Raw genomic sequence first — 21031 nt, 5'->3', positions numbered from 1 at the left:
CTAAGGTATCTACTTCTAAGAAACTCATGCTAGCAGCTGTTCGTATTTCAAATTATGGTGTATTCCATTTGTCTTCCCTGGTGAAGGAATTTCGGAAAACTGCGTTCGATATCTCCGCTATAGCGGCACAGTCGTCGGTAACAGTACCATCGGCACTGAGCAGCGAAGGTACTGACTGCGTCTTGCCGCTTGTGTACTTTACATACGACCCGAATTTCTTCGGATTTTCTACCAAATTTCGAGACAATGTTTCGTTGTGGAACCTATTAAAGACATCTCGCATTGAAGTCCGTGCCAAATTTCGCGCGTCTGTAAATTTTAGCCAATATTCGGGATTTCGCGTTCTTCTGAATTTCGCATGCTTTTTCCGTTCAAGGTCGTTTTACTTTCAAATTCCCGTTATTAATATAACATTTAAAAAATTATAACTTGCTTCAGCGTCCGAGATTACTTATCCTGTATTCACAGCTGTCCACCATATCTGATGGAACATCAATATCCGCCACCTGTGACCCGTCCAATATCCTAGGCAAAGTCGGCTTCTTAGACATTTATTTACATGTTCTTGAAACTTAGAATGTACTTTAGTATAACCATCTTTTTGGAAAATACTGCTTAGACCCATTGAGAACACACAAGAAACGAATCGGTACAGATCTGAGAGAAAAAATTTGAACACTTTTCTTTGTTGAAAATCAGTCATTGCAATGAGAAATTAATTCCTGGGTAGCCTCTTTGGCAGATTTATGCTGTGAAATTCTGTGTTTTAAATCGCAAAAACTGTCAGGATGATGGCTATATTCCTTAAAACCAAGTTCTACAACACATGGATTCTGCTTCCTTTATTTTTGGGATGTATCCTGCTTCTAAAATTAGAAAATTGAGTTCAAGGAAGAGGCAAACACATTGAATGTAAAATTCATAAATCTAGTGATAGATTAAGGGAAAGTTTACAAACATGTTTTGACACTTAGTAACAGCACTACTATACAACAAAAAAGGCGATTAAGACACAGAGTGTTTTGATTTAATCAAAAAACTAAAAACTAAGAAAAATGTTCAGTGTCATCTAAAGAAGAAAAAGTGAAAATATAAAGCTTGCTCCCTGATTCATGGTCAGAAGAAAAATTTGCTACAGAATTTAAAGTGTCCGACCATTTGATAGGACGTACTCGAGACGTAATGAAAGGAAAAGGTATTTTAGTCACATCAAGGAGTAGAAAAGGGGCAGGTGTTAGTGAAGAGACTGCAGAGAAAGATAAACAGTTCTTTCCAAGCTATGCAAACAGTAGTATCTTAGTAGATAAAAAAACCGTATATCCAGTGGGTTATAGATGTAAACAAAAGCACTTAGTACTGTACAATTTAAATGAACTATACTTGGCTTTTAAAACACCTCATCTAAAATGTCAAATAGGTAGACCCAAGTTTTGTGAACTGCCCCCTAGATGGTGCATTTTGGGTGGATCGTCAGGTACACACTCTGCATGTGTCTGTATTCATCATCAGAAAATCAAACCGATGATCCTCTGATTCAATGATAACTATAAATAATTACTTATTTCGACGTAATGTGACATTAACAAATATGGTTGTATGATGGGCTTATGTAAAATTTTTCCTGGAAAACGACTCCTGCTTGAAATGCTAAACGACTCAGCTGAGGAACTTCCAGGCAGTGTAGAGTATAAGCAATGGGCCCCCACAGACAGGACTGAAATGGTCACAGTTATAAAAAATCAAGAAGAATATTATGAATCACTTGTTGAAAAGCTATAAATCTAAAATGTCATTACTTTGTTTCAAATATTCCAAGACGGTTCTTTAGAGAAAAGAAAGTGAGACTTGCTGATACTGAATGTGTAATCTTGGTTGACTTTGTAGAAAATTTTACAGACATTTTACAAGATGCAATTCAAGGATAGCATTGGACCAATGACCAAGCAACATTCATACATTTGTATTATATTTAAGAGTGAGGACGGAAAATTCACAAGTAGCTCAATCCCTATGTTAAGTGACTATATACAGCCCAACACAACAGTTGTACATGCCTTTCAGTCTCAAGTGATAAATTATACCAAAGAAAACTTATCTACAGTTGAGAAACTAATTTAATTTTTTGATGTACATGGCAACCAATATAAGAATAGGAAAAATTTTACTAATATTTGTAATGACAAAGAGTATTTTCAATTACAGGCCGAAGTGCACTTCTTTACTTCTCGTCGCCGAAAAAAATGCCTTTGATGGAGTGGGTCACACAACCAAGTGTGAAGTAAGTAAGAGCAGTTTAGAGAGAACTAAATCAGATCAACAGATAACATTCTGAATATTGATCAAATGTACACGTATTGTAAAGAAAATATCAAAGGTTCAAATGGTTCAAATGGCTCTGAGCACTATGGGACTTAACTTCTGTGGTCATCAGTCCCCTAGAACTTAGAACTACTTAAACCTAACTAACCTAAGGACATCACACACATCCATGCCCGAGTCAGGATTCGAACCTGTGACCGTAGCAGTCCCGCGGTTCCGGACTGCGCGCCTAGAACCACTAGACCACCGCGGCCGGCAAAATATCAAAGGTATCATATATTTTCTGTCAGAAAAGAAATTCTTACTTACATTGGGAAACTTAAAACTTGAGAAGTGGCGTACAAGAAATTTCCACAAATGTCACACTTTTGGAGAAAATACAATACGGTGCTACAAGACATCTAAACTGAAAACTATGAGGATCATAGCACAAGTAAAATTGTTCCCCGAACTTCAGAAAATAATGACACACTTGCATGTATTTATGGACAGTGGTAATAAGATCAGACAGAACAAATAACCTTGGGACATTACAATGTTCATGAGCGCTTTTACCATCCACCACGACCCCGTACATCTTTTGAGACGTCAACCTGTGATAGAGTTTCGATTCCGTTCGGAAATATTTTACAAAAAATAACGGTTCTTGAAATTACTACAGCAACAGTAAGTTCACATTCTAACCCAGGAAAATCCTCAGAGGAAGGGAGTGTGCTAGTAAATGATCATTTAAATTTATAAAATAAAAGGTATACAGTATACAATTTTGAAATTGAAAATTACGATGTATTGTTATAAACAACCTACCTTCATCAGACTTACGAAAGTATGCCTGTAATTGCTATAACTTAACTACAGTGACAAAATGTAATGCACTCAAGGTCGTTTTACTTTCAAAGTCCCGTTATTAATATAACATTTAAAAAAATTATAATTTGCTTCAGCATCAAATACCAACACTGAAATTTTTACTGTAGTTTACTAACACATAGATGCAAGCTGTGTACAAAATCTGTTTTTTGCTGCTTAGCCCCACCCAAGATATTTATCCCTAAAGTTTAAAAAATTCTGTTTTTAAAAATTTTTCAAGAATGTAGATTTATTTTGGACTTGGAAAGATAGCGGAAAATGTGACTGGCTGACCACTTACAAAAAATGTCGGTAATCCAGTTGCCCTGTTTACAAGTTAAGACTAATTAAGTCTATAGGATTTCGTGGCCGTTGTCACTGAAGTTAAAATCTTCTGGGTTATTAGGCCGCGTCATATTTCTTGTCTTCATTGTGTGTCTCCAATTGACAAACTGGTCGAACTGTATAATACACAGATTTGTGGTGGCATTCACATTTCACAGAGCCCCAGTGTTGGACTGCATGGGAATATGAGATCAGATGTACTCGTCAACATTACACGTCTAACAATGACAAAGTGGCATAACCAAGGATTGTAATCCCTTAACTTCTGCGCCTTGTAATGGACTCACTGCAGTATTTTGTGCACCTCGCACAGCTATTCGGATACTAGCAGTAGCTGGACTAGAGACTTACCGCCCCGTGCGTATGCTGTGTTTAACACAATACCACAAATGACTGCGTCTGGAGTGATGCTGTGACCGAGGTGCATGGACTGTTGGTGAGTGGTGCCACACTGTGTTCAGCGACGAATCGCTGTTATGCACAACATTTTATGCCATTGAGTATGGTGGTGAACTGGGAAGAAACCGGTACTAGCATTGTTTTGTTGTTCCAGACGTCATAGTGTGGGAACCCATTGAGTCTGACGTTTGCTCAACGCTGGTAGTGGTTGTAGGGACTGTCACAGCCCAACTGTATGTCACGGACATCCTCGGTCCTCACGTTTTACTTCTCATGCCACGGTACTGCGGTGCTATTTTTCAGCAGGACAATGCTCGTCCACACTGCGCATGTCTGTATAAACTTTCTGCATGATAATGAGGACTCCGGTAGCTAGTAAAATACCCAAATTGATCGTCATCTACGTTTCAGTTACATTATCAGGATGTCAAGAACCAGCAATAACAGCCGCGCGGAGTGGCCGAGCGGTTTGAGGTGCCATGTCACGGACTGTGCGGCCCCTCCCGCTGGTGGTTCGAGTCCTCCCTCGGGCATGGGTGAGTGTTTTGGTCTTAGCATAAGTTAGTTTAAGTAGTTTGTAAGTGTACGGACCGATGACCTCAGCAGTTTGGTCCCTTAAGAATGCACACACACATTTCAACATTTGAGCAATAACAGTTGTGGGGCAGCTTGACTCAAGAGAGAATACAATGACTTTACGATACCAAGCTAATCAAAGTCACATGAACTTCACTGTATTTTACTGGCAAATGAGCTCATACTGTCAAATTATTTTAAATCTGACTCGACTTTGTAACCACCCTCAACATGTAAACTTTCGTTCATTCCTTATGGGTGCTTCATATTTTCCATCAGACAGTGTATTTGTCATTTCGTGCTATTAGCCACTTCTGTAATTATTATTTGATCTTGCTCTTTCTTCATATACGAACTAAAGCCAACAGTGTAGAATATGCTGTTGAAGAAGCTTTGTAGTACACGGTCGGTGAGACTCTGCAATCGTTGGAAGCAGTCGGATGACGTCATTATCAGTTCGGCACTTTAGACTACCTTATAAATTGTACGTTTGAGAATGAAGAACCTACGTCTTTCTTCGATCTGAGCAATCTCCATTCCAAACATGACGCTAGGCACGAAACTTTTCTTACAATACGACACAAAGTCAATAAATCCGGTATGACCTATTACGTAAATTGGGGTCGAGAAAGTCTGCATTTTATGGTAAATTAGTTCCTGGTAGGCTCACATTGCGGACCTTCAGCGACACAAGTAGAATGATATCGATATGGACTTAATCCAGTCTTTAAATTTTAGTAAATTAAGAAAACGTCATCTTCAATGGGTTCAGTCTTACCATGATGCCTTCAGCACTTACGGAGATGCAAAGGCACAATATATTATTACTGATGGTCCTTAAAACGCATCGGCGCAGGTGCCACTCTGACATACTCAGCATGCACTTATGAGCAGAGTCACGTACCTCCCTGGACCCTGCACGTGAGTATCAGAGGGTCCCCCTCGAGCAACGGTCCCAGGGTCGACCCCAGGCTGCGCCCCCAGCGGTCGAGAAGCTGCGGTCTCTCCGGAAGCACTGCAACACACAAGACACAGGGCAGCGTTAGCACTGGCCGTAACGCCACTGTCCACTCCTGACAAGGGAGACTCCTCCCGCACCCCGCCCCCAGATTTAGTGGTAAGATGGTCCAGCGGACCGCCCGTCAGAAACTGAACATAGAAGATGTACTAAACTGTGAAGAAAGAACCAAAATCGAAACAGTGAACGGCCCAAGCTCAAGATCTGCAATACCGAGCGAACTGGAGTAGTATTTGTTGAGGGTATCCATTATTCCACAGTAATGTCGGTAAAAGTCGTCTGTTTTGTGGCTATCGATCAGTATCCGCTGTTCAAAGAAGTTACGTACACTGGAACTGTTTGTTTTGTCGTGCCGCATCTTCACTTCTCTTCAGTTAAGACATCTTCAATGATAGTTTTGCCGTCTGTTAATCGGGTGCAATGGTAACGTGATGTCTGAAAATACGTTTCCCTAAAACTTCTGTCTTTGCAACTCATGTTTTGCATAAAAAAATAAAAGCATATCATCGGACATTCCGCTGCAGAATAAAAATTTCATTCTGGGAACATTCCCCAGGCTGTGGCTAAGTCATATCTCCACAATATGTGAAGCCGAGGAGCTCCAGGTAAGTCTGTAAACCGGGAGATTGGGTACTGCGAAATTAAAGATGTGAGGGCGGGTCGAGAGCCGTGCCTGGGCAGGTAAGTCGATAGAGCACTTGCCCGCGAAAGGCAAAGGTCCCAAGTTCGATTCTTGATCCGGCACACAGTTTCACTCTGCAAGAAAACTTCATATAAGCGCACATTCCGCTGCAGAGTGAAAATTTCTTTCTGGGAACGATAATCCTGTTGCCACTGCAATCGTAATTAACGATGTTACTGGATCAACATGGGAACACCTGGGAGACATGTCTTCCAATATGACTAGGACCTGAAAGTCACAGGAGTTAGAACTCCTGCAAAGTTTATCGACTCGACACTTCCTCTTCCCACACAACATTCACGATTGAAATAAGAAAGGGGAGGAAACGATAGCAGTATCAGATATCCCCTCCCTCCCCCCCCCCCCCTCGCCACACACAGAAGGACGACCTTCGTAGCATAGTTGTAGATGTAGATACAGATGCTGCACTCGCAGAACGTGCAATTCCGACGCTGCTGTGTTATACCATCAGTAGGCTGAAGGGAAAGCATGATGATATTGAATAAAGATTTGTAAGTAGGCCCGCGGAGAATCTCGTTGGGCTCTCTAATTTAACTACAGAAAAGACTTGATACCTTAGTTAAATTCCTTTGTAGGCTGTTAAACAGTAACTTTGGCAAAAAAAAGTTGAGTTTTACTACGTAGCTTGCCACATTTGTATAAAATTACGCGAACAGCAAACAATGCACACATTGAGAGCTCATGTCGGAAGCAGCGACCGATATTCAGTTCCTCATATATTCTATCACATTAGTGCATAGTGTTACAAACATACCTGTATTGTGCCCTATTCTTCATTCTCCGAAGGCTGTCTACCGGTATGTTTCCTTATACAGCCAGAAAAAGAATAGCAGCACGTAGGTATTGTTTGGGCGCAATTGGTAACAAATTCACCATAGTTCACATTTTCGCATTTATTTCATGCGCGTCGTAAAGACGCGAATGCCTTTCCTACATGTCGGTGCTTACATACTCGCATCTGAGTGGCGCTGCGTCTCATATACGCTGCAGCAAAGCGCTCAAATGAAAATATTTATACCGTCCCTTGTACTGGGTAGCCTGAAGCGGTCCCAAAAGCTTGTAAAGATGTTCAGGGTAGTTCGTGCTGAGACGTAATAATGAAGAAAAAATTCGATGCTTTGCGCCGTTTCGGACTTAACTAACATTAAAATTAATCAGTCAGGCCGTATTCAAGCTGCCAACCAGATTCTGTTAATGTCAGTTGTACTCACAACGTAGATTACAGGGCTTGGGACTGCTCAGCTTCTGGCCCTAGATCGATCATTACTATCGTCCCACGTACAATTTTTCCATCCGGTCGTCGGCCGGTGTGGCCGAGCGGTTCTAGCCGCTTCAGTCTGGAACCGCACGACCGCCACGGTCGCAGGTTCGAATCCTGCCTCGGGCATGGATGTATGTGATGTCCTTAGGTTAGTTCGGTTTAAGTAGTTCTAAGTTCTAGGGGACTGATGCCCTCAGAAGTTAAGTCACATAGTGCTCAGAGCCATTTGAACCATGTTCGGTCTTGGCAAATCAACACGACAAAAAGATTGGGCGACACCGTCTCTGGTGGGCCGCTTGAATTTTCGCACTCAACGGCCTGATCGGCCATCTTCAAAGACAATTAACCCGGAAACGGTGAAGCATATCTATTTTTCAAACAATTATTTCCAAACACAATTTATCCTGCAAGTCCTGACAAGCCATTCAGGCTATTTGTGACCACTCTGTATGTACGAAGGCGTACTGAAAAGTAACGCCTCTGCATTTTCATGTGAAAACTCTGAGAGGATTTAAAATAAAACAAACGTTATTAACATTCTCCTAATTTATTCTTCATTTCTACGTATTTATTTCTCAACGTAGGTGCCCGACGATGTTCTCCCAATGAGAGGTCAATTCTTTGATTGCCACTGTAGAATGTTTGACTGTGTTGACGGATCTGCAACCACACCTCTACTTGCACTGCTTCATCACTATGAAAGTGAGGTTCTCTAAGGTGCTCTTTAAGTTTTGGAAACACATTAAAATCGGATGGGACCAGTTTGTGACCGTATGAAGCGTGATCGACGACAGTGAACTCAAGCGTCGGATTGTTGCAGATATCGCAGCGCTCGTGTGCGGTCAGGCATTGTTATGATGAAGCAGAGGATGCTCCATGTGTGGACGAACTCTTAGAATTCGAAACTCGATTACAGAAAGCTGTTTCGCACTTTTCAGTATAGTTACAATGGACACCGCCATGTTACACGCTACAATTCGGTGTTCTCTGGCAGCATATGGTCCCAAATATGTAGACATGAAGGAAAAAGATGTAGAATGTTAATGGCGTTATTTAAGAAGCTTGAGGAGTTTTCACATAAAAAAATTCGGAAGTATTATTTTTCCGCACACCCTAGCACACAAGGGAATGCGACGCTCGTAAATAATACTCCCTTGTTTTTTGTGTTACTAAATGTGTCAATTGTGTCATTAAAGTTTAACTGACCGTCCAAGTGTAATTATGAAAGAAGAATTTTATTATGCGCCCTACAGCCACTTTTACAACCGTATATCGAAGAAAGCAATAAAGGAAGTCGGCACGGGACAGAAGGGCGTCTTTCTTTTTGCTTTCCTTTCTTCCGTGGCACGGCAGCAATCTCAGTAATATGGAATGGAGAACGACTGACAAACGGCAGAAGTCCGCCCTCTGTTCTCGAGTGCCTAGTGTTACCCTTTTTCGGTACTTTCCAAGAGAGAAGAGGATATTGTTCGAGCCGTCAAATGAAACTTTCATAATTTAAAGCCAGATTCACACTTCTTAAAAAACTTTTAATCGCTGTGCAGACGACGCGCTTATGTGATGTCCGTGCATCTTGCAACAGACCGGACTCAGGAAGAAGAAGGTTGTCGACGACACATCTGTGAGTTCTGAGGGTGACGTGACGGGTGAAGGTGAACAACAATCGGTTGGGTTTTTCCACTTTGAAGCACTGTTTGGAACGATTTAAGCGGAATAGAAAGTCGTTTCAACACTGTTGAAGACATGTTACTTCCCGTGATACTGTGGGGCGAAGACATGCAAGACGGTCCCATCGTCCAGCAATGTTATGGTGGCCAGCTTCTGATGCGAAACGCATCGTATAGATCTAGAAAGGAGAGAAATGAGCACTTAAAAATACTAAAGTGTGATATTCGACAGATTCTACAAGAAATTAAAGGAAGCTTTTTCATTTCCAGGAGAATAACGTGCTGGTTCACCAAGACAGGACGCCAGCACCACAAAACTGAACGAATTTCATTAGGAATAGTGCCCAAAATGTCGTATTCACCCGATCTAGTTCTCTGTGACTTCTTCCTGTCTACAAAAATAAAGAAACTGCTCAAGCGTAAAAAAAGCCTACGCAAATTTCGAAGTTATAATGGAAATAGAAGCGCAATTTAGAGAGAGCGAAAGTTCCTATTTACTGGGAGAGGGAGCGGGCCTGAAACACAGGCGGAACAATTGAAAAACAGAGTGTTCCTATATGAAACTATTTCGAAACGTCAATAATGTGTCTCATAAAATTTAGGACACATCATTATAAACAAGGTTATTTATTGAACCGCCCCTGATGTTCAGTATCATAGTTCTCACGTTCCATAGGTCAATCTTTGGCAACACAAGATTTGGGTTCGGTCTCCCCCCCCTCCACCCCCCCTCCTTATTACTGCTCGTTAAATTTAATATCACATTGTTGTTTTAATATCTGTAAAGAATTATTTGTGGGGTTTATCCTGCTCTCTTTACCTCATAAATATCTAACACCTCTCATTACATGACCAAAATGTTTTACGTCCCAGCCGTCTATGTGATGCGACCAATGAGTTATCCATGTTCAACTATTCTATTCAAGACCTCCTGATTCGTTTTCCCTGGGCCCAATAGTTATCGTAAGCTTTCTATCCATCCATATTTCCTTCACTTGCAGCTACTGTATATCACTTTCACGTACCGAGTAACTCTCATTTCTGTACACCATAACTTTGTAACAAATGGTGTTAATAAAAGCCACTTGTATTCCAACCCGTCTTTAGCAGCTCTTTTTCCAATGTTCTTCAGATCTTACTAATTTGTTTCCTTGTGAAGGATCGCATCCTACAATTGTTTTGCTCTCATTGTGTACTACAAATTTCCTGGACTTCTTAGAGAGGATATATTGTCAGAAAGTTTACATTGTAATGATGTCGATTTCGTAGAATTCAACAGCTCACACCAGTCGATGGCAAGGATATAACATTATCGTTTTCAGCGCTTCATGTAAATGTTACAGTGTAGTAGTAAACAAAGAACAAATTAGATCAGGTGTGTTGTATGTGCATTCCGAATATTAAATGGTTAGATACATAAGATATACGCTCTTTTGCGACTTGTATGCAGCTATGGCCATTGCAGTTAGGTGTAGCTGGCCCACGGCGATCTCCAATTGCGAGTTCACTGCCTTCACCAACACACATGCTTCTCCAGTCAGTACAACAGCATTGGGCAGAAGTACGATTGGTTGCTTATTTTTTCTCGGCATCCTTTTCTTCATCAGCCGTTCTTAATGTTTTCTTATATAGCATCGATGTTGCTAGCACTATCATCTAGGGATCAGTGTCTTCCCTTAAACTGCGCATTGAGAGGACCTGACGCAGTTCCTTCAGAAATTTCACTTGTATCAATAGCACCTTGCAGCACTTCCTCACAGCACTGATTGTTGCTGTCTTGTTCTCGTGTTTTTGTGTGGCATGTTTACAGCATTTCTTCACGTGACACTAATGTCGCCATCTTGTAGCCTCATTCCATGTCCAGCAAGGCTACTGAGTACTTGTAGCAATCTCAGCCGTCGTCTCATCCGCCCAGTCGTTTTACGAATCGATTCGCAGACTCTGTTGCCTGTTCGTACAGCTGTTTATCGCTCTCGTCTAATCCTTCCAGGTCTCTCAACTATTCCGCAACCACATGTATATATTTCGCTCGAAAACTTCTTTTTTTTGCGGTAAATGTTTTGCCGTGTTTGCAGCTTTTTCAGATTCACATTCACATTTTTCCCATACTCTGCAAGCATGGTTAGGACGAAAAGTCGGTAATCCCGAGTTGACAATGATGAGTGCATAGAGTGCGCCAAGTTGCTGTGACGTCTTGATAGATGATATTCCTCTGATGTGGTGCCAACAGGTTAGTTCACTATCGAGTACAGCCCCATTATACTCCACTGGATTGGTGCTTCAAAGAAAGATATCTGAGATAGTTCTGGTATTCCGGCGTTTTGTCAACGGCATTACTTGGCTTCAACGATGAGCTGCCCAGGCTGCGAGAGTGTGAGGTGTGTCTTATAACCAGAGATGTACTACGTGTGGAAATCTACTTTTCTTGTGCGGGCTGTGCCATACCAATGTATGGCATTTTTGACTGTAGGTGCCGCCGGCCGCGGTGGTCTAGCGGTTCTAGGCGCTCAGTCCGGAACCGCGCGACCGCTACGGTCGCAGGTTCGAATCCTGCCTCGGTCATGGATGTGTGTGATGTCCTTAGGTTAGTTAGGTTTAAGTAGTTCTAAGTTCTAGGGGACTTATGACCACAGATGTTGAGTCCCATAGTGCTCAGAGCCATTTGAACCATTTTTTGACTGTAGGTGCCGTAGTAAAATCAGGAGCATAAACAGAACCCCTCGCGAAGTTCAAATATCGACCTCTGTGGTAATTCTTCTTGCATCCTTCAGAATGAGGAAGTAGTGTCACGCACAGTATCAACAAATGGTTGCCGTGGAGGTAGCTGACAGTGGTACGTAGTAGCTATCCGTGCATTCCATCGTTTTTGTGCACACAGCGTCAAGGAATCATCTCTTAACTAACACCTCGAGACGTTCTGCCGCAGGGAAACGAATGCGCAACAAGGGGCGTGGCTGGTGGCTGGAATCGAACGCGGGTATAAATAGAGGCGCTTGGCAGAAAAAACCTTTCAGTCTGCTTGGAGCTGAGACAGAGAGCGAGCACGTCCAAGTCGACAGTTCCTCACTGCACTTGGCGAACAAGGCTACGTCACTTGCCCGAATATTGTCTATACAAATGAAGTAACCGTCAAGATGGCTGGTCATTATCATTAAACCCCAATACTGTTATACTGACACTGACGTCACACAGTGGGGGCTATCCGAAACGTCTACAGAACGCTAAAATGCTGCGCGAGATGGTAAACTCTAAGAAGGTAATTTGGGATACTTGAGCTAAATCACTTAAACTATAAAGAACTGATACCGTTTTTTTACAGATGCAGAAGCGTATCAGAACGGCGAGGGGCCAAGTAATAATAACAATACAAACCCAATTCTACTTTATTCTACTCTCATGATCTACTTTTACAACGTCGCTGTGAATGTACTGTTCCTTTCTTTGTTACTTCTTAGTTATAACTGATGTTGGTTCAAGTATACTTGTGTGCAACACTTAAGGACGAACGCAACATTTGCGTAATGTGTCACCAGCAAATGATACAGATAAATGGAAATTGTATGAAATATAGAAATAACTGCTACAGTACAGTACAGGTAACACATAGAAATATGCAATGAGATAAACAGAAATGACACTATTATTCAAATAAAAATAAGTACACTGAAGTCACCGCGATTTATGACGGTCCCTTGTATGTTGCAAAACGCGAGACGTGGTTCTTAATGAAATGGCGATCGCCACGAACGACTGTGCATACTCTCCAACATGCTCACGATAAATGCTGGAAAGTCGTTGGTGCATGCAACATTATGCCTCCCCACACCATAACACCTGTATCACGTAAACATGATGTTCGACAGTGTTCAGGCGTGAAATACGTACACTAATATTGCGAGAGGGGGAACACATAACACATCCAGGAACAGTGTCCAACATGACCGTTTTCATGATCAAGCTGTTATAGTATGGGGAAGCGTAGAGTTGCATGGACATACTGAATTCCAAATCTCTGCACATGATATACTTGCTGGTCAATGTTATTGTGGTACTAAACTCCTTCCCCATTCACAGGGTCCCGGGTTCGATTCCCGGCCGGGTCGGGGATTTTCTCTGCCCGGGCACTGGATATCTGTGTTGTCCTCATCATTCCATCATCACTCGAAGAAAGTGGCGAGATTGGACTGTGTTCAGATTGGGAATGCGTACGGGCGTTGATGACCACGCAGTTGAGCGCCCAACAAACCAAACATCATCATCATCATCATCCTTCCCCATGTGCGTCTTTTATTGGGAACACTCGGTACTGACTTCATTTCTGTAGACGACAGTGTGCAAATGCATCAACTCAACGCAGGAGCTCTTGGGGCGAGAAAATATTCGGCGGACCTACTGGCTTGTTTGTTCCCCCCCACCCCCCCCCCACCTCCCACCTGGTTCAAATCCCGTCGGTCACGTGTGAGATGCATTGAGCAGACGTATTGCAGCATGCCTGCATGCACCAACGACAGTCAGCAGTCGTCAGCCTCGTCGGCGGAGGAATGGGACGCTCTACCACAAGAACTTTTAAACATTTAATGCAAGTTATTCATTTTATTTTTCAGACGAAGGTTCTGCAGGTGACGTGCTGTAAGGCTGGGCTTGAAGGCATTGTAGAAATATTTATTGCCGTAAACTGTATGTCGGTGCGTAAGGAGCAGCGTGTTGTAATCAGGTTTCGAGTTCGAAGAGGTCATCAACCCTCTGCTTCAACATTATAGTGCTAAAGCACACACCAGCCCTACGACATCTGAAGCAATCCCACGCCCTGTGTTCACTACCATCGACCATCCACAATACAGGCCTGACTTGGTCTCATCCGATTTTTATCTCTTTCCCAATCTTGAAGAACATCTTCGAAGACTTCACTTTGAAACGATGCAATCAGAGGTGAGGTTTGGGCTCCCATAACAATGTCAAACATTCTAAGATGATGGTGTTAATGGTCCCTCGCTGGGAAAAATGTGTTCGTCATCATAGTGACTGTTGAGAAATATATATATATATATATATATATATATATATATATATATATATATATATATATATATAAAATTCAGAGTCATTACTTCTCAGTAAGCCCTCGTACGTCCACACACATTCGTAAAACTACGATTGCATGCATCTCAGTGTGGCTATTGGGAAGGGTTTCGACTACGTAACTCAGCAGGCGTTCCATAGGTGACATTAATGTAATGGGTAGGCTGCAAAAGATAGAAACGTCCAAGAACGTGTACTTGAGTTACACCAGTGTCGTAACGTTCATAAATATTTGGTCGTATATTAGAGAGTGGTCGACTTTCGCACTCTTAGAATGAAGTTCGACTGTACGAAAATTATGATTTTGCTCCTACTTAAGTGTCCACAAATGTAATAAACCATTAATGACGAACAGCCTTTAGTCGCCCACGATACGTATTTAACTATGACGTTTTATTGTTTTAGGCACATGTGTTAGAGATGAAGGGCTCTCGATGGCAGTCTCATATGAGTTGTCTGTATGATTTCGTTAACCCATATTTTAAATTATGCATAAATGAAAAGGACAAAATACACGCGGACGTGACTTAAGGGAGTGATGAAGTAACGTACGATATTCTCAGCTCTGTTTCTTAGCGCACTGGCTCCACTTGACAGAGAACTAGTAAATTATAGGTCTGGACGCCATAGTTCGTATATCCCCACCCTTGAGGTAAGGAGATATTCCTCCACCTCTAATTCCTGGAGTGTGCTAACTTCCGCCGATCCAGTTATCGAGATAGCTCCTATCTGAGTATCTCATTCCGACGGAGTAAGATACGATCGAGAAGTAATTATGCAGGCTATTACAGAGTAGTTACTCCGGCTAATGCTTGAAATCCGAGACGTCGTATTATAAAGTAAGTACTGTAAACATCCACAGCGTCGGAAGGATGTGAACGCAGATCGTTGCTATTGTTTTGGATTGGAAACAAGACGAGATCACAACACATCTAGGATAGTGGAAGAAAGATGAAAGCTGAAAAAAGTACCAGAAGTTGACGATATCAAAGACAGGTCACTGTAGAAAAGCAGGTTTCATCACAGTTAATGACTTTTCCTTCTTGGGGGACCACAGTTATGTAGAACTTTTTAAAATAAATTCCACCATTTGATTAGAAATTTGAAGTAATTTATTCTGCTTAGTTATGATTTAAGTGTTATAGACATTTTCAAGGGCAATTTTAAACCTGAGAAAATGTCCGACTTGTCAGGATATTTCACCGTCGTAATAACATGTATTTGATCTCATGAACAAATCGTCGTAATAAATGATGTGAATATATATCAAAAACACGTAATATTGCTGAGATTGTGCATAGCAATCAAACATTAAGACATTGTAATTAGTTTCTGGGAGCGAATGCACTCCTGGGACCTGCATTAACCTCGTTCATACATCAACTCACCTATTGGCTGTCAGACAAGCATTAAAATCTGATATCGTTTATTTGATATATTTAGTTTCAGCCATATTATGTGTCTTTGATATCTGTTCACATCCTTTTAATATGACAACATGTTCATAAGACCAAATAAACCTTATTTCGTGGATTACACGTCATTTAGACGTGTAGGACAATTTTTGAGATTCAAAATTGCACTTGAGTATAGCTAGGAAGCCAAAATAATCTTTACGTGAAGTAAATGAATACAGATTGTCATACGTCCGACCTTTGTATCTGCACAGTGAGTGCAATAATGTGTGTAAACTTAGCTTACCAATTAGTTCGCAAATGGACAAAACATCTGACGTGTCTTCTCAAGCCTAGGCTGTCAAACAGACATTCTAAACAGATATGACCTTGGCCCCGTAAGGCAGCTAACATCAGGTGCGGATTGTAACAAAAACCATTAGAAATTCTGCTGTCACATACACAGATTGCATGAATTAATAAAGGGAATGTTTGGGGTCTATTCTAAAAAGAGAACACAGCTATTCCCGTTTTTACTCTACATGTAATTTATCAACTGTGCTTTCAGGGGTCAAGTGATAAACGGCAATCATGTTCAATTACTTTTGACCTCAATAACTAAGTATTTACTACTTGGACATATTGAAAAGACGATTATTAAAATCCTTACCTCTACACATGAAAATTTTTATCACAGGAAACAATGATTATTAAAAATCCTCATCAGCTCATTTAAATCTACGTGGTCATAGCTGGTCAATGAAATGAGTTGTTGGAGAATAAAATTACTTTTTGAACCAATGAAAAACTCTCATGTACTCAGTGTGAGACTTGGTTAGTATCCTACTTTTTGATATTAAATGGTCAAAGCATACACAAGTTGGAGTGAGCAAAATCTAGACTCAACATTTACAGTGGCCTAATGCGCAATAGTAATTTACCAAGCAACATCTACAACTGCGTTGTCTCCGTGCTGGATCTGAAACGCTAATTCCCAATCCTGGCCTTGACTGAATTCACTCAGTCGTAATTTTCCTGCATGCCGTAGAACGTTAATCTTTCCCTAGTAGAAATAAAGGCTATTGCACACTAGGGTGGAGCGACGTGCAAAATTTCTTCGCCCATAAAAATTCCCACAAGAATAATTAACTACCGGTACCAATTTGCTATCTTTCACCACGATTCGTGAAGCATATCGTCTTCACTTAGCAGAAAGCAAAGCTCTTCATGCCCTCACTTATTTGCACACAATTGTGTGGTCCACCACAAGAGGAGAGAGATAGATAGAAAATTTTAGATCTCAAAATGATTTGATATAATGGGGACCTCCCCACCGTGTCGTGTCTGTGTCGCCATGTATGGCTTTAGCCAGTCACCGTCTCGCTAGAGGTGAATAAACATTTTTCTGGGTCGCAGCCCAGTCCTGTTAATGACGTGCAGCCACTTACCCTCGGTCCCGGTCTTATTTACGTTAAAAGAAATAATGTATTGTTCTGGCCTTATACCTTGCTGCGCTGAAGCTCGCCATTCTCTTGCTACATGGGAGTTTTACGATATCATTAACCACCAGCTCAATTCGTCTCCAAAATGCATTTCACTTTAACTTGTTTGTTCATGCCAGTCCATATATTGGTAGATATTGTTTTGTTAGTTTTTGGTTCATGAGATTAACTGCAATTGCCTTTTGTTGATATAGTGGAATTATTATATTTTCTGAGGATCTCATACTGTATCGTACTGTTGTTATGGATGAAGCTCATGTAAGGTCTATAAAATCCGGATGCCTTACATGATCTACATTGAGAAGGTGGAAATTTCCTTTAAAAAGTTTTACCACAGTATAAGTGCAGTAAACAAGCTCAATTATACTGAAAAACAAACTAAGCAGTTCGATGACTGAGTTCATAGCAACACTCATTTGAAAAAGATGTAAATAGTATAACAAAGATCATTTGACAACCATAGAAAAAGGAAACCTTTTCGTAGAAATATCTCAGACCAAGATGCACCATATATGCCTTGTCGATCGTTTTGAATAGCCCCATTTTGCCATGTACACTATACTTTAAACACGGCGGCATGCAAACAGTTTACAAATTTAGCTGTTTCAGAAATGCTTCCACCCTTGGCGCGAAAGCCAACGTGAGATAAATCGTTCCATTTCGCATCTGTAATAATGTCTGGTTTTCTGAGCCTCCCAGACACGATTTTTTCTGCTCGTGCTGTCGCCAGCCGTCTGTAAGTGGTTGTTATACGTTGATGTTGAACATACGCTGAATATGGCGCCCATCAGCGTCCAGAAGAGTCTGAAAGTGCAGGGTTGCATTCTGCACAGCAGAACGATCATGTCCGTAGGTATGCTGACTACCTCTGCGCTTCAGGTCAGCACACGTTGTAATCTTCCCCTGGTAAACCCTGTCCCTTAGGTAGGCCCACAACCAGAAATCACAGGGAGTGAGATCAGGTGATCGTGCCGGCCAAGCATTTGGAAATGATCGGCTGATAATTCGATCGTTTCCAGATGTGTTTCGGAGAAGCAGGTGAACTTCACGAGTGATGTGCGGTAGGGCTCCATCTTGCAAAAAACTGTTGAGTTCAATGCGTCTCTCTCCTGTAGAGCGGGCATGACATGCTGGCGGAGCATATCGCAGAAATGCTGGCCAATCAAACAGCACGTCGTTGATCCTTGAGCGCCAACTGTACAAAAAAGAATGGGCCAATGTTGAACGTAGTCGTGAAGCCACACGTTTACCATACAGAAGAAACTTCATGCACAGTAACTGGAGCTGTAGGTCCTCATACTCGGCAATTCTGATTATTCACCTCACCTTTCAGAGAAAAATGAGCTTCGTCTGTGCATTGCATGGTCCAGGGCTAGCCATCATCAACTTCAATCCTTGCGAGGAATTGGAGAGCGAAGTCAACACGTCGTTGTGCGTCATGTGGTGCAAGCTGCTATACGATACGAATCTTGTGTGGATACCATTTGAGAATGGTTCGAAGCACTTTCCGTACAGTGGACCACGGGATGTTGAACTGCAGTGATACAGTACACGCACTGCCTGACAATCGGGAATTGCGCGCAGCGTTGTCCGCCGTAGCAATAGCGATTTAATCAATCACATGTGGTGCAATCGGTCGTCGGTCTCTTCCCAATGCGACGCCCAGTTTTCCAGTTGGTTCGAACTTCTTTATCATGCTCCTTTCAGCTGGCGATATCCTAGATTTGCAGCTGCAGCATTACTGTGGGTTTGTTATTATTCACCAGTAATGCCCTGCTCCTTTCGTCCAAGCTCACGTTCACACGTCAACAAGCGCACTGTGACTGCTCAAGTGTGTAAGACTGTGAATCAGGATGACTGATCACGGCACCTGGGGGCAATAGCTATAAATGGACAGTGGCGCTGTGATGCATGGAAATCATGCACCCCATACTCTGGAAATTAATGCTGCCAAGTTTGGTACTCATACGGCAATTAGTTTCCATATTATAAACCGTTAAATAGAGAACATTTAATTATAACCACCCGGTAATTATAATTTTTGGTCTGTTCATTACAAAATGCTTCTTAAATTTGAGAGAGCCATCAAATATTACGCGTAATGTGGCGTATATCCAGGCAAATTTCTACCAGAACAAAACAACTATCAATCTACAGGGTGACAAGTACGTGAAAACAACGATAATTAGATACGCACTTTGTTCAACGTGTAAACATCAACACAGATACTCGGGTTTAGGTTATGACAAGTTCGATGTATCTGCCATCATTGGCAATGATGTGGCGCAGACGAATAGCAAAATCCTGCATGAGCCGCTGAAGAGTTGGAATATCGGTGCTACTGATGACTTCCTGAATGGCTGTTTTCAGCTCAGCAATGGTTTTGGTGTTATTGTTGCTCGCCTTGTCTTTAATATAGAACCACCAAAAGGAGTCCCATGTATTCAGATCCGGAGAATATGGCGGCCAATCGGGGCCCATGACAGTGGCCTCTGGACACCCCAGAGCCAGAATGGGGTCCCCAAAGTGCTTCTAGGGGTCATCAAACACTCCTGACTCTATGGGGTAGAGCTCCGTCTTGCATGAACCATATCTTGTCGGAATCGTGGTCGTTTAGGATAATGGGGATGAAAATGTCTTCCAAAACTGGCATGTACCACCCTTTAGTCACTTAACATCAATGAATATCGCACAGATTATTTCGTGACTGGTTATTGCACACCACAGTGTCACCCGTTGACGGTGAAGAGACAACTCGATAGCGAAATCCGAATTCTCAGTCATCCAAACGCGCCAATTGTTCTTATTGACGAACCCATCCAAATGAAAGTGTGTTTCGATGCTAGATAAAACCATACTAATTCCCATGATGCCTCGCGGCCAACCGTGCAGTCTGAACGTCCTAACGCAAACCGTTCAGAAGTTATGACGATTTTATTACATATAGTTCAATAATTGACATCCTGTATGAAAATTGTGGCTGAACTATACCACCTCACAAAAAAGTGAAGCACTCTAAGAGGAGGAGTAAACGAAAGATAACTTCATGGTTTGAGATGATATGTATTTCAGTGATTACCAACTCGAGCCAGATTTACAAACACTTTGGCAGTATGAACCCACATATCAGTGTGACATTGTACCCTCTGTGGCAAGGATGCATGTACTGATTCGGTTGGGATGAATCTCACAAAGGCGTCGTATCCCCTCCTGGTGCAAGCTGGCGCGCAAGTGTTGTAACTGGTCGTTGATATCCTGGATACTGGCTCTGGGGTGGAAAGGACGTCCAAGCTGGTTACTCGGGTGTCCTATTGGAGACACATCTGGGTATCTCGCTGGCAATGGCAGTATCTCAACATCATGCGGACAGTTCACAGAGACAACACATGCCATGTATTGAGGAGCGTTGTTCTGTTGAAAATTTGGCACCATGACACTGTCGCATGAGATGTAACAGGTAAGTACGCAGGATGCCTCTAACATACCTTTACGGTGTCGGAGTTCCCTCAGTCACTACCAGCCGTGTCTTGAGGTCATACCTGATGGCTCTCCACACCATTAGGCCAAAAGTAACATCGCGATCCCTCTCCAGAACATTGATAGAATTGGACCTCCCTGGCGATAATCATCGGGGTAGTTCAGAACCGTGATTTGTAGCCGATGCCATTCATCAGCAGTCCATGGTTCCCGGTCACGGCGCAACACCAAATGTAACTTTTGTGTCGTGTGGTTGACGACAGTCTAGGCATGGGAAGGTAATTTCCTACTCCTACTGCTGCTAGTCTGCGACAAACTGTGCTGTACGTCACAGAAAGTTGCAAGGAGACCATTACGTCCTCTTGGGTAAATGGCGCAGATGTGAAGTTTTATGATGTGCCTGTTGCGCAATATGGCTATCCTCTGTTGTGGTGGTAGGTTG

General features: G+C 42.1%; 1 protein-coding gene across 1 annotated transcript in view; it reads right to left on the bottom strand.

Moving 5' to 3' along the window:
• The window catches only part of LOC126101459 (hemicentin-2-like), a 496135-nt gene that overhangs the window by 319701 nt on the left and 155403 nt on the right, over positions 1–21031 (bottom strand). The window contains exon 3 of the mRNA XM_049912112.1: positions 5393–5503. Coding sequence (XP_049768069.1) covers positions 5393–5503 — 111 coding nt within the window. The remainder of the gene's footprint in view (positions 1–5392; positions 5504–21031) is intronic.

The sequence above is a fragment of the Schistocerca cancellata genome, chromosome 9 (assembly GCF_023864275.1).
Source record: "Schistocerca cancellata isolate TAMUIC-IGC-003103 chromosome 9, iqSchCanc2.1, whole genome shotgun sequence".
Lineage (NCBI taxonomy): Eukaryota > Metazoa > Arthropoda > Insecta > Orthoptera > Acrididae > Schistocerca > Schistocerca cancellata.
This window is presented reverse-complemented; position numbering and strand designations above follow the sequence as displayed.